The 15,286-nt window shown below is 44.9% G+C and overlaps 1 protein-coding gene across 2 annotated transcripts in view; it reads right to left on the bottom strand.

Annotated features, from left to right (window-relative positions):
- Positions 1–453: 453 nt before the first annotated feature.
- The window catches only part of PTN (pleiotrophin), a 101,321-nt gene continuing 86,488 nt past the window's right edge, over positions 454–15,286 (bottom strand). Inside the window, exon 5 of one of the 2 annotated variants that reach the window (XM_082692170.1) lies at positions 454–1,235. In XM_082692170.1, coding sequence (XP_082548296.1) covers positions 1,183–1,235 — 53 coding nt within the window. In that variant the 3' untranslated portion in view covers positions 454–1,182. Of the gene's footprint in view, positions 1,239–15,286 lie in introns of both variants that reach the window. The other variant, XM_082692169.1, reaches the window with a different exon arrangement.

Below are 15,286 nucleotides of genomic sequence, written 5' to 3'. Positions count from 1 at the left end.
AGTGTTTTCCTAGTCTATTAAACTCTGGGTTACTTTGGGACTTTTGTTCAATTCTTTAACACTAAATATTGATAGTTAAAAATACAGAGATGTATGGGGCGCCTGGGTGGCTCAGTGGGCTAAGCCTCTGCCTTTGGCTCAGGTCATGATCTCAGGGTCCTGTGATCGAGCCTCACATGGGGCTCTCTGCTCAGTGGGGAGCCTGCTTCGCCCCCTCTCTCTGCCTGCCTCTCTGCCTACTTGTGATCTCTCTCGCTCTCTCTGTTAAATAAATAAATAAAATCTTTTTAAAAAAAATACAGAGATGTACATTTACATCTATGCTGTGTATAACTAAACCCTCTATAACATTTGTGCCTGAGTGATTTAGTTTGTCTGATAGCAGGTTAATGTGGGAGTGTAGGAGACCATGGAAGAGGGTTGCAATAGCAAATCACTGCACACAAAAGCACCTTTTTTCAGCATCACCTTGATTTATTTTCCTAGTCTTTTTTTTCCTCAGAAGGAAAAATAATTTCATCAAGAAAACAAATGTTCCTGCCAAAGTGAATTTCTTTTAATGCTTTTCTTAAAAAAAAAAAAAAAAGAAAGAAAGAAAAGAAAAGAAAAAAAAAGCAACATTGAATTAGGGCTTCCTGTGCCCCCTCCCCCCATTTTGCTAACCAAAGTTTTTTGTTTTTTTGTTTTTTTTAATCCATTGGCAGAAAACAAGATATTTTCCTCAGATAGGATGATTATAGTTTATTGCTGTTTTGTTTAGTATGTATGTTTTTCTCCATTGGGAAAAAAAAGTCTAGGTGAAAAAATTAACAAGAAAAGTAGTTTACATGGTCATAACACTTAATTGCTGGCAAAAGAAAAAAAGTAAAAAAAAAAAAAAATTTAAATGTAAAATACCACATAACTCCAAAAAAACTTACCTCAGTTCTCTACCATGTATCATATACTATAAGTCAACTTTCTAAATAGGATTACAGTCCTTTATTATAAGCCCCTAGTGGTCCTATGGTATACATTTAAAAAAAAAACACTACTACAAAATTTTTGTTTTTTTGTTTTTGCCTATCGTGTACTTAAGCTATAGATAACTGTTGAATAAAAAGCCTACATAGGTATAAATGCAATAGTTAACTGATCCTGTTTGCTGACATCCTTTTTGTGTTCCACAGAAGGCGGCACCCATTAGTCCAGCATCTTCTCCTGTTTCTTGCCTTCCTTTTTCTTCTTCTTAGATTCTGCTGTGATGAAAAAGAGGGGGAAAAAAAATCATCCCGTTAGTACACAATGGGGGTACTTTTCTTTTACAGTTAACCCTAGAACAATGCATGGGATTTTCAACCCTCCATGTGGTTGAAAATCTGCATGTAACTTCTTATCCCCTCAAACTTAATTATTCATAGCTTGGATCCCTTACTAATAACATACATAGTTCATTAACACACATTTTGTGTACATATTATATACCGTATTCTTACAATAAAGGAAGCTAGAGAAAAAATGCTATTGATACAGTACTGTATTTATTTAAAAAAAAAAAATCACATCTAAGTGGACCCAAGCGGTTCTATCCCTCGTTTTTCACGGGCCAGCTGTCATCATCTGGGAATGAAATGATTAGATAGAGGGACAAGGCACATGTGTGTGTGTGAACCTGCTTTGCCAGGAGAGTGCCTCGGAGAGCAGGCAGGAGGGATACAGCCTTCCTTCATGCGGACACCTGTAGATGCCTGTCATCTTATTGGTTGCTCCCATTTTGATATTCAAAATACTGTCTGAGGCTCCTACTTAGAAAAGAGAAGGAGGGCAGACCTCTGTGAGAGAACACACCAGGATCCCCACTGCTCGGTGGAGAGGTATAAAAGCTCTGCTTAGCCCCCTCACGCCCCATATGCCCTTTCCATGGGGCTGTTAATAAGCATTTTTCCTGCCAATTTCAAAGTGCCTTCTCTCCTGATTTGCTCTTTGTTTATATATTCGCCAGTGATCTGTATCTGAAGGACCAGCTCTGAACCACAAGGAGCTTTGACTCTCTAGTCTTCTCGCCTTGGATGAAGCCAATGGAAAGTCCCAACTTGAGCTAAACTGGGTAAGTAAAACCATGAGGATTTTTTTTTTTTTAAGATTTTATTTATTTGACACACAGAGAGATCTCAAGTAGGCAGAGAGGCAGGCAGAGAGAGAAGGGGTGGGGAAGCAGGCTCCCCGCTGAGCAGAGAGCCTGATGCGGGGCTCGATTCCAGGACCCTGAGATCATGACCTGAGCTGAAGGCAGAGGCTTTAACCCACTGAGGATTTAAATAAAAACATCTTGTCCTTTTCCAGTCAATCATCCTGCTCTCTCCCTTTTCCTAGGCCGAAGAGAATGCAGTGTGGAACAGGGCTCCAAAGATGAGAACAACCAGAATCGCTAGGCTAGCAAGTGAAAGGCTATTGCCAAATGTTTTTAAGATCCTTCCCCCTGTCTGGCCCACAGTAGTGGTAGAAACAGAGGGGTCAGGTACGGGCTCTGGAGTGGGACTGCTGGCATGTGAGTCCTGGCTCCACCACTAAGCCAAGCTGAGGCTTCTGGAAAGCCAGTCGTGTTATTTGTCTCAGATCCTTCACCTGTGAATGGGCATACGAATCGTACCACTTTCTAGGGTCAATATCCTCATTAAACGAGTTGTAGAAAATTCCCTGTTAAACCATGGTTTAACAGCCTGTTCTCAATAAAGGTTAGACTATTATCACCCTAATGAAACCGCTAAGAACAAGAGGCCATTTCTCCGTATTATTAATATTCTTCATCATCCCCAAGACACACTGACTGAGCAGGTTCCTGAATGTGCTGAGTGACAGAGGAGTACTGGGACAATAGTCATGGTAAGCAGGCCCTGTTCACTGGATCACGGGGCCTGTGTCCAAGAGGAGCCTAGGGAACGTAATGCCAAACACGTACATTGTAAAACCCAAGCTTAGACCTAGGCACAGCTTGAACTTTTTTTTCCCCCTAATCCTCATCATTTCTTCTGATAAGATTGAAAGCCCATTATTTACTAGGTGAAGTAATATTTCCATACAAAGTCCTATGCTCCTTACTCAAGCTTCAAGAGGGCATCACACGCCATTACTCCAGGAGTTGCTAACGTCCTGCTAAATTGCTGTTCGCCAGCTTTCACTTTGTTCATGCCCGTCCTTCCCTTTCTACCTAAACTGAAGAGACTTAAACTTTCACTCTGTTTTTGCTTGTCTTTATAAATGTCCCCTCCTTTGGACCCATGAAAGGTAAGATGACCAGAACTTCCGAGTTCAAAGATACCTATAAAGTCAAATTCTGTTTTATTTCTGAATAGTCAGTGCCTTAACATTGAATAATTCCCAGTCTTTGGTTGACATTTTAATCAACAGCTGTTTATTAGAAAGGTATCCTCATAGAATAATCTGGGATGTCAGCTGGAGTAGAATTGTAGTCTCTCTGATCTCAAATTCTCCAAATCCCCTACTGGGGAATGCCCATAGTTTAAATTCACTAATTAACAACATGCTAAATACCAAGAAATCAACCAATTGCCCATTTAATCTGTATAATGCCAATCAGAAAGTTTTCTTTTTGACACTGCTGGCCAGTCATCTGGGCATTTCTTTGATACACTGGAGACCTTAAGACCACGCTGGGTTCAAATCGAAGTAGAAAGTAGTAGGAAGAAGGATTAAATTCTATTTGCATGAGGTCAGTTTGGTTTCTCACATAAAAAAGAATAAGGAAGAAACTTAGGTTGGTAATATTGCTTCCAAACAAAAGCATTTTTTTTTTTTTTTGGTGACTTATGTACATTTTACAGACAGACTATATGAATGTTTGCTTATTTTCACCTCAGCCAAATGACTAAATTGTGTCAAAAATTGTCTCCAGTGTGTCAGTGTTGTCACTGCTTGTCTCTGTGGCCTCAAAAACTTAGGAACAGCCTCTCAGGCTTTACCCACTCTCCATGAGGGTGTTTATTTAAATATTTATGTATTTATTTGAGAGAGGGAGAGAGCACAAGCAGGGGAGAAGCAGAGGTAGAGGGAGAAGCAGGCTCCTGGCTGAGCAGGGAGGTATTCAGGCGGGACTCAGTCCCAGGACCCTGGGATCACGACCTGAGCTGAAGGCAGAGGCTTAATGACTGAGCCACCCAGGTGCCCCTCTACATGAGGGTTTTTAAATAGTATCATCAAATCTACAATCTGCAAAGAACCTAGTCCATCTGCCCTATGTAGGTGCTGAAGAAATGGAGTCCAAAAGAGTGTTAGTCATTCCTCAGGGTCCACCTCGATCTGGCTGTAGAATCAAATGAGCGGCCATTGTCTGACCTCCTCCCACAGCTTCCGTTGCTCACCCGTCTCTAGTAAATGCAGCTGGTCTTGCTCTGCACTTGTCTCTTGGCCGTCACTCAGGTCCCCTCCCTTGGCTTGAGTCTCTACCCTTCTGCCTATTTCAGTTCCTGGAGCACATCATTCTTTTTCTCCCCTAGTCTTTGGCCTTCAAACCTCCTTTTCATTCCGTCAGGTCTGCACCCCCCCACCACCACCACCTCCATCTGGTTAATGCCTGCCATCCTTTAGGTACCAGGGTTGACACCAACTTCTAGTTGGTTCTCTGCTTGGTCTGCGTTAGAAGCCTTCTCTCTGTATCTCTTCTCTCAGAGCACTGACCGTTCGTACTGTAGTCGCCCCTAAGCATAAGCTACGTGAGGGCAGAATCCCGCCCCACTGTTCCTTCCCGAGCCGCCAGCACAGGGCCTAGCGCGTGACAGCTGACTGGCAGCTTCTCAGTGAGGTAAATGAATCTCTCCCATGACAAGAACTCCTGCCTCACTGGCTCACCACGCCCTCCTCTTCCTGAGGGTGCTTCCTTGAGGTTTCTTTGCTTATTTTCACCTCAGCCAAATGACTAAATTGTGTCAAAAATTGTCTCCAGTGTGTCAAAGGAATGCCTAGATGACCTCAGCCATTATGCGCGGCATTCTCTCCTCCCGCTCTTCCCCTACCCCCTCAGCCTCGCTTAGCCACCATCGGCTCATCCTTGAGACCTTCGTTTCGACTTCAGTTCCTTAAGGAAACCTGCCCAGAACCCCCAAACTAAGCAGCTTCCACCCGTAGTCAGACACTTCCATGTGCCTCTCACTGCTCTTAGAAAATTCATTGTTCAATTCTAATTTCATAGCTAATTAATCTACGTTTCCCTCTTCCTGTGAGGGCAGAAGACCGTCTCTATCATTTACATCGGTGTCTTAGTGCCTGGCACCTGACAGGTGCTCATGAAGTATTTGTTGCCTAAAAGCGAAGAAATGAACACGTGGATAGGAAACAGTCAATTCATTCGTGTTTTTCAAGGAAAGGAAGGAGTGCCGTCACAATCTTGCAGTATTTCAGTATCTCCTTAAAGCTATTTTATAAAGAAGAAAATTACAAACATACATCCCTGAACGCTATCACAGATTCCTCAACCCTTTCTCTTATCTTTAAAATAGAAGACCGAATTAACTCTGTGAGAGAGTTCTGTCCCGTCTTAACAGCCCATCGAGGTTACAGGGAGAGAAATCTGCCGTGCGTATGAGGGTCACGAATCGGCTTGGAGCAGGGCTACACCAGCATAAGCAAGTGTTTTGTTTGTGACCGTCACACAGCGGCTACTCTCAAAGGTTGTAAGAGCCTCTGTGAGCGGTATCCTGATGTCCAACGGCCGGGCACCGTAGTTGCCAGTGAAAAGAGCCAAGACAACGGAAGGAAGGACACACACGCCGCACATGAAATAACACCCCAGGCTCCATGTCACTCTTCCCCACGGGGACTGAGGATGTGGGGCTCAAAGGGATGCCAACAGGAAGTGAGCCACTGTGGACATGTGAGCTCAAAGGGCACCTGCCTGAAAAGTGGCTTGTTTTGTTCGCTTGGATGATCCCCCCTGGGACCTACTGCACGAACACTCACAGGGGTGCCCTTAATGTGTTTTCCTTTCCTAGGTTTATAAAGACTTTCATTCTTTTTTGGCCACTTTTTGAGGTGATGGAGGATAGTAGTCCTTCTTTTCTCCTGATACGTGTGTATTTCATGTTGCTCAGAAAGAAACAGGTTGTTTTGTTCAAGATATATTTGAAAGTATTTAGAAAGTCCCAAGACTTTCCTTAAGGAGGAACACTCCAGAAAGGATTCGGGTTGCTCACATGGCTATGAGTCACCTGGAGGGCCACCCTGACAGTATTCTATTTTGAAAAATCAAAATTTACCAAGGAAAATTCTCATGAAGCATAGCTCTTGCTGTGCATCATGAGAATTTTTAATTTAAAATTTAACATAGTAATTTAACAAAGGGATTAATGAGAGTCATGCTACAGTCAATTCTGAACCTATACATTTTAAAAATTCTGATTAGAAAACAAAATCTTTAAGAAGTAAGTGGCATCACAGCCTTTGTTTAGTAGGGCAAGAAGGAAACCATGAAATTCTGCTCGAATCATACTAAGAACCAAATCCTCAAAGAATTATTCTAATCCGGATCCTTCCTTTTACCAGCTCTGTGATGTTGAGCAAATTGATCATTTGACATCTGTTTCCTATAAACTGAGGATAAGAACACCTAGTCTGTCCTCTGGAGAGGGACATCATGAATATTGTGTGAGCTTACAACCTCTAATATCCTATTTGACCACCACTGTTCAAGAAACATTCATTTCTTCATTTAGCAAATATAACCCTATATCCACTGTGTACCCGGCACTGTTCTAGATGCTAGGAGATGATGGCAAACAAGGCAAAATTCTGCTTTCGTAGAGCTTATAAGATTTCAAGAGTGCATGCTGTGAGAGTCTTCCAAAAATTGTAAAGTACTCTAAAAGTATGTATTTTTAGTTGGAATCATGGGTATGTGGCAGCTGTTTTGATGACCTCAATGTCTGTTTCTCTTCTTCCTAGTTTCTCATGGCATCATTGATGCCTACGCTGTAAAAGATACAGTATCCTCGCTGTAAAAGATACAGTATCCTCGGGAAGAATTAGTTACTAGGGAGAAAAAGAAAGTCTACAGGAAATTCAGCCTGAAGGTAAGGAGTTTCTCCTCGCTCTGTTATTTTATTCTTCTTAAAAATATTACTTTGCTGGTTTTAAAAGTAATACCAGCTTATATGGAAAGTAAAGAAACAGATATATGTTAACAGAAATCACCCATATTTTCAAAATGCAGACAGAACACTCTTCACCGTGGGTTCTATTTGTATTTTTTTTTAAGATTTTTATTTATTTATTTGACAGACAGAGATCACAAGTAGGCAGAGAGGCAGACAGAGAGAGAGGGAGGAAGCAGACTCCCTGCTGAGCAGAGAGCCCGACAAGGGGCTCGATCCCAGGACCCTGAGATCATGACCTGAGCTGAAGGCAGAGGCTTTAACCCACTGAGCCACCCAGGCGCCCCTCTATTTGTATTCTTTCCATGACTATATCTAACATATACTCTTAGTAGGAATATAGTGACGGTTGATAAAGTATTTTATACTAAAACTTATTTCCATACCACTGCATCTACTTTGAAGCATGCCCACAGAGGATTCCTTTATGGCATCTCGGTCCATATGTTTTGTAACCTTCCCTCTTTTGTTGGTCAGTTAGCTTGTTCTCACTTTTTATTACCACAAATAGGTTTGCAATGCACATTTTGTACAAATCACAATATTGTAAAGTGTTGTACAGATTATCAGAAGAGGATCTGCTGGACCAAAGGGTAGGGCCTTTGGAAAGCTCTAGATATGCACTGACAAATTTCTTTCCGGAAAGGCAGTAATCATCGACATCCCTAGCAGTGACTACTGTCGGACCCCATCCCAGCAAACTTGTTCTCAAAAGGCCAGTAATCAACGGCGTGCATCATCTCTTTTTCATCCATCACAGGTCCTTTTAGGAACAGGACCGCCACGCAGTTGGTACAAGTAAACACCTGCTCCTGTTTTCAGGATTCAGGAAATCGGAGAGAAAGTTGGGGGAGTGGATCTTGGAAGAAAGATAACAATGTAAAGGTTTTCAGAGAACTCCAGGGAGATGCTATGTCAAGAGAAGAAGAGTTGAGAATTCTGGAACAAGCTTATCTCATTTTCTTAGCAAAACGTCTTGGTTTGATTTGTTTCTTTTTGTTTTTTTTTTTTTTGTTTTTTCAGAGGGCCTGCCTGTGCCCCCAGAAAGCATGAAAAGGAATTGAGGGATGAAATGGTTGAGTGAAGCCTGGATTTTAACTACCGTGAGTTCAACTCTGTTTGCTATTGACTTCAATGAAGTAGCTTTGGGTCACTAAACCAGTGGCAAGAACTACTTACTGGAATAGAAAAAAGAGATTTGCACCTTCTTACAGTTAGAATTCATAAAGGAAGAGGCATGGACAGTCAGAAACGGACATGCTAGATTCAGAGAGCAGGAAGGCAAGGCCAGCGAGAGCCATGCCAGAGCCATGCCAGAGCCATGGAAACTAGCCTTTGGAGACTCATTCAATAAATCATGAGAACTGGGGCACCTGGGCAGCTCCGTCAGTTAAGCGTCTGCCTTTGGCCTAGGGTCCTCGGATCAAGCCCCGCATCAGAGCCTACTTCTCCTTCTCCTGCCCCTTCCTGCTCTCTATCTGTCTCTCTCAAATAAATAAAACCTTGATTTATTTTTTTTTAAATTTTATTTATTTATTTGACAGAGAGAGATCACAAGTAGACAGAGAGTGAGAGGGAAGCAGGCTCCCCGCTGAGCAGAGAGCCCAATGTGGGGCTTGATCCCAGGACCCTGAGATCATGACCTGAGCTGAAGGCAGAAGCTTTAACCCCCTGAGCCACCCAGGCACCCCAATAAAAACTTTATTTAAAAAAACCATTAGAGAAACGATCATATCACGGTCAGCGTATAGTTACAATGTAGATATGTCCAAAAGGCTGGAAACCACCACCATTCTTTTACTGTTTCATGAACCTATTTAAAGGAACTTGCTTGTGCTTCAGAATTAGCCACCTGGGTACCTGAAAATACCTAATCCCTCGTCTTACCTAGCTCTTCCTTAGAACTGGTAATAAGGCTTTTAAATCCCGAGTTACACAACTCAGTGATCCGCCTAAAATCCGACCGGGTACTAGACAGCTCAGCCTCCTTCATTAAAATTTCCCAACATTTCACTTTAAAGTGGGGTAGCATATATTAAGTTGCACAACACAGAAAGAATTTTCTATTTAAAAATCCAACGTATAATCTTTACACTTTTTTTTCTTAAATCATTCTCTGATCTGATTAGTCCACTATCTGTGCAATTATTCTTTTATTTCTTCTTCGATTTCTTATTTTGGAATACCACTTGCTTTGTTTCCTCTTGTTGACTGCGTGCGTTTACTTCCAGGATTACGTATGGACTGCACACATCCAAACCGCTCCTCGGTGCTGCCCACACGTGCATACGGGTTCTCTCCCTCACCATCCACCTTCCTTTGCACTCATCAGTTGTGTTGCACAATACCTACCTCTCCCTCTCAACCATCTGTCCTCCTGACCTGTCCTTTCTGCTATTAAGTAGACAGGACGGTGCGTGCTAGATAAAAGATAGTACACATCTGTCTAGACGGCTGTCAGGCTAACCATGTCTGGGCTCCATGGAGAATCTCTGTCTTGCCCCCACTTACTCTGAGAGGTGACTCAGCGTTGAACTGCATCTCCTCAAAACAAAGTTCAACTGTGAAAATGCTGGTGAGTAATACAGATTTAACTGTACTTACTGTGGATTACTTCATTGATCACACAGAGGAAGCTTAATAAGACACTAATCTTGTCAGTTCCGGGCCAAAGCAAGTCACCCAGCAGTGGTAAAGTAACCCCCACCCCTTGACCCAAGACCCGGCGCTCTATCCTTTCAGCCACTTTTCCCTCCCATCTCTCCATTCTCCTTTCTTTAAAGGAAGTGGAGACACCTTTTGGCTTCCCCAGCCAATCGTGAAAGGGACCCTTGTTAGGACGCACTTTCTTTATTCAGCAGTCATGAGTGCGTTGGGGTGATGCCCTGATCGGACCTCTGTGTATGGGAGACCGGGAAGACCATCAGCAACAAGCCTAGGGAACCTCCTGTATTAGCTCCACCCATTCACTGGTGTGGAACAGCTGAACATTTGTGTGGATTTTCCCTCTGAGTCACAGGAGAAGAGCAGAGAGGAAGGGGATCAGAAGGGCATCATCTCTAAGGCCTTTAATCCATGGTGTTCTCACTTGTATACAAGTTACAGAAGGAAAACAACAGCTGTGTGTGTTGCAGGGGGTGAATTTGATGTTCACGTGCTAAATTTTGTCTTTAAATACTAGCTAAACTGAAGAGAGGCGAACATAACTAATGCAAGGGAAGCTGCCTGTGGAAGGCATGCATTTCTGATGCTTATGCTCGGGGGTGTGCGTGCACGTGCAGGGGTGTCCCGTCACTACACGTTGTCACAGCTGCTGGTAGTGACGGCTAGTAGTGACAGGTAGAACGAAGCTCTGACTTCATTCTCATGTCTTCCAAAGTTAGTGTAAAGAACTCGAGTTAGGCACAGTGGTCCATGTGCGCATGTGCTCACACAGACGTAGAAAAACATGGGGCCGTGAACTAACGAGGGGTTTCCTGTGTGCAGCAAAAGCATCTGCCGCTCCCTCTGCGCACCACTCGGAAGACCTCCCCCTTCTTCACTTCCACCCCCACACAGGAAAGAGATATTTCTGACATGACAGGTAAATGTTCAAAAGCTGGTTTCTGCAAGAAGGAAGGCCCAGGGAGAAAAGCTGTCATACGATCAGATCTTATATGTCGGTAGCCTAAACCAGGAATGCAGAGTATTATTAGAATCAATAATAAGTAGTTCCCACTTAGCATATCATCACTTTCTCTTATTGTACCTGATGTTTAACATTACATGAAACAAAAGTCAAATTTTGATTTATGTCAAGGGGAAAAGTTTGAAGTCTAGAATATTTAAAAGTTCAGTAGGTACAGCTCCATAAATCATTTCTTATTTCCTTCCCCAATGGGTTTTTGTTGTTGTTGTTCCAACTGATTCTATGTATCTTGCTACAGGCTGAATTAGGTTTTCCTCAAAATTCATATCGAGGGGCACCTGGGTGGCTCAGTGGGTTAAGCCGCTGCCTTCAGCTCAGGTCATGATCTCAGGGTCCTGGGATCGAGTCCCGCACCGGGCTCTCTGCTCAGCGGGGAGCCTGCTTCCCTCTCTCTCTCTGCCTGCCTCTCCTTCTACTTGTGATTTCTTTAAAAAAAAAATTCATATCGAGTTCCTGACCCTCATACCTCAGAATCTGAATTTCCTGGAGAGGGTCTTTTTAGAGGTAAGTAAGTTAAAATGAGGTCATTAGGGTGGGCCCTCACCCAAAGACTGGTGTCCTTAAAAGAGGGAATTTGAACATAGACATGCACAGAGTGAAAACTATGTGAAGACACAGGGACAAGGTGGCTATCTATGAGCCAAAAGTAAAAAAAAAAAAAAAAAAGAGGTCTGAACAGATCCTTCCCTCACAGCCGTCAGACTCAGCCCTGCAGAAACCCTGATCTTGGCCTTGCAGCCCGCACAGTTGTGAGAAGACGGATTTCTGCTGTTGAAGCCACCCAAGCTGAGGTACTGTGTCACCCAAGAGCTAGTGAACCCGTACCTCAGTGAATTAGATTTCACACTTTCTTCTTGGTACAAAAATTAATTACAGAAGTGCAAAATATGTCAGCTGTGTCTTACATGTGTCCCCCACGGTATGTGACTTTGGCACACAATATAGGATTTGATGTCCCTTAATAGTTTCATGGGTGCCCCCCTCAGTCACCCGTTCACACCCCTGCACACGTGTCCTCCAGATTTCCCCACTACCCCACCCAGTGCTCTGTCTCCAGCAGAAGCCCAGGGTAGACTTGAAGAGGTGCCCCCAGACTTCTCTCTCTTCAGAGAGAAGCCCTCACAGCGGCTTCATGTAGTGCTTTTCTGCATCTGGGTAAAGATTTGAAAATATACTTTTCTATGAATGAAAATAAGATTTGAAAACCTCTCAAAAGCAAATGAATATGTGAACCCACTGGAAACAGTGCCAGGTTTCGTCCCCTGCATGCCTGAGCAGCAGGACACCACGAACATTTTACCTGCTTTCTGCTCTTTGCATCTCTGATGAGCTCTTCTACAAACACCGTTTACCCCTCTAGAAAAAGTCTTTCAGCACCCCCCCTACCCCCCGCCTTTTGTGCTGAGCAACAGCCAGCCTGCTTTGATTTCCCTGAGGGTTCCCAGAGGCTTTGCATCAGGGCAAAGCTGGCTGGAGTCACGGAGAGCACGCGAAGCATCGCCCCTGGTTACCAGGACAGCAGAGCTTCAGGTCCTTGTGAAGCCCTGGAGTCGCTCTGATCCTCACCACATCAAGGCGGCAGTCCGAGTCCAGCTCAGCGTCCGGCCTGGGAGGCCGATGGGTAGCAGGCTACCCTGTACCATGCTCTTACTCTACAGGAGTGTCCCCCTCTTTAAAAGACCCCAGCCTGAGAAATGCAGCACTAAAGGTTATTATTTGCTTTAGAGCACTTCGTACACACAGGCTTGAGCCAAAAATGCTCTCCCACAGCTCAATCAATGACCCCGAACACGCATATGGTAATAATTTAGGATTATCGAGGAAATAGAATCCAAAATTCCTAATTTCTTTCAGAATATCCCAAGAGACACCATATGGAGCACTTGGTTTGGGAAGCATGGACATGACAAAAAGAACTCTGGAAAAAGGACTATTTCTGAGTTCGAGTTCAAACCTGACCCTCTCTTGAGCTGGGTAACCTGCAAACTGCAACCTTCATGTCCTATTTGTAAAATGGGCACAAAACCCCTTGGGGCTCCTGGGAGGAGTAAGCGAGACGATGCACACTCACAACTCAGTGCGATGCCATCGGCTTCAAAAATACTCCACGGGACCCACCTGTATGTGGCTCAGAAATGTCGACGCAAGCGGCAACCGAAAACGCAAAAACACAAATGCTCAGTTGGGAAGCAGTCAGCGGGGAGAAACGCAAAAGCAACGGGAAGAGCGAGAAGGTCCCTCAACCTGGCAACCCGCCTGTGCGCACACTTTGTATCACGCGCGGCCTTCCTTCACGCCAATCATGTTCACGCGAATCGCTGTCGCCTGAGCACAGCGAATGAGCTTCTGAGCGCCGGGTTTACCAAGGGTGATGAGGACTAAAAATCCTTTCACGAGGCCGGGAGTAATACAGCCCGATGACTCGTACTGCAGGTGAGCAAACACCGTCCTGGCAGGGACTGGAGCCGGGGAAGGAATGATGTGCCCTAGTGAGCCAGACAGGACGATGAGGAGGGGTCTTCCCTGACTCACCGACGGATGGGTGGCTTCATTCATTCCAGTCGGTGCTGTTCATTGAAATCCTCTCGTGGACCAGGGACTACAAAGGGGAACGAGGTTCAGGCTTGCGAGAGGCAAAGACGCACTCACTACGGAGGAGGAACGAATGAATGTCTTATCCGAGCAGCCGGTCCTGCAGCAAGGCGGGACGAACTGCCGGGGAAGGGAAGCCGAGCGAGCTGTAATACTGATCTCTTCTCTAGTCCTGGAACAAAACAAAGCCTGGTGGGCCTCAGGGACTTTGAACTGGGCCTTCTTTGAGCAACCAGCAGGGCTGGCTCCTGCTGTGTTCAAGACCAAGTTCTGGACTCCCCCTCAGAGAAGCTTGCCCTGGTTTCTCGCTCTCCGTTCGCCGCCCTCCTCTCCCAACCGCCTTTTCCAAGAGCACTTCCTCCAATATGTGGTTGTCCTTTTAGTTCTTGTTTTTGTCACTATTATCTACCCGCCCCCCAACAATGCCCCCAACCAGAACAGAGCAGTAAGAGGGCAGAAACTTGCTTTGCATCCCCAGTGCCTGCCTAACCACCCATTCTACTGCAGGCTCTTCACAGATTTTCTAAATAAATGAATAAATTGGAGACCGCGCCAGAGGACCACAGGGCTCTCTAACAGCACCTGCCCTTCCGAGGTGCATGGGAGCGCTCTCTGCTGCTTCCTCCGCTCTGTGGGTCCACGCAGGGCCAGGGCCGTAGCTGATCCGTGCCAACTCTAGCACAAGGCCCACGGTGGTAAACGCTTTACAAAGGAACAAGCTGGATTTCACAGAACGAAATGTATGATGTCTAGAAGGAAAACAGGCGCCAGGATTCTAGGCCCACGGGTGCAGAGAAAGGGTGCGCAAGCACGTGTGGTCATGCCGCCAGCCCTCCCCGGGCTGTGGCGCGGCTGGGGCAGAGCACGTGGGCAATGTTGGGGACAAGGGTCAGGCGAGACGTCAGTCGGGACAGCGGAGCCACCTGTCCTGCTGAGGAGTCCAGATCTGACTCCACTGCTGATGGAAAGCCGTGACAGAAGAGGGAGTGTAGGGCTGAGTCTGAAGTTCATTCTTTCTTGGGTAAGAAACCAGGATACCTGTATTATCAGCTGAACAGCCTCACGCTAAGTGTCTGACTTCTCTGACTCAGTGTCCTCGATGTAAAGTTAGGAATGATGATAGCAACTCTTTCACAGCGCTTTTGTGATTCTTCAAGGACACAGTGTAGACTCAGTACGCTACAATGTCCTCCAAACACACAAGTCTCTCAATAAGTATTAATTGTAATGACTCCGGCTGTAATCGCCGTAGTTCTTTAGCCCAAAAAGGTACTGAGGGAAACATCCACCCCAAGATTTTCATTTGGAAGGAAGGAAACACTGCATGGTTATCAAGCATTTTTACAGTCACTCCATCCTGACAGTGATGAGGTAGTCACTGTAGACTTTATAGCTTACAGAAGACAAAACTGTTATGCTAATAAGAGATCTTGCTAACATGCTAATAAGAACTAGATCTCCTCACTTCAGCTAGTGTCATGAATGAGAAAATACAGATGTTGAAAGACAATTTCCACAACAGAATAAAAACCAAATCAGACCTTAAGACCAAACAGAGCAAGGGCTTCCCTCTGATCAAGAAGGACTAAATTCCTGCCTGATTCCTCAGGCTTCTCTTTCTGGTCAGACACAAGGGCAGCAACCACCAACCTGTCGGGGTCTCGGGGAGAAGGGGAGGCCGTCCCAGGCCGCCCGCCGCCCCGCTCCACACAGTGGAGAGTCTCTCAGCCTAGAAAAACGCATCTGCACGCTCATTGCTAAGGGATGGCAGAGCCCAGAGTCTAGAAAGAAATGTTGGCAACTTCTTGTATCTTTAAAAGAAGCAACAAAAAAATATCTGTTGAGCAGGAGAGAACGGAGAATG

Source organism: Mustela nivalis (assembly GCF_964662115.1).
Source record: "Mustela nivalis genome assembly, chromosome: 12".
NCBI classification, from domain to species: Eukaryota; Metazoa; Chordata; class Mammalia; order Carnivora; family Mustelidae; genus Mustela; species Mustela nivalis.
Note: the sequence above shows the minus strand (reverse complement) of the source record. Positions and strands in the feature narration are given on the sequence as shown.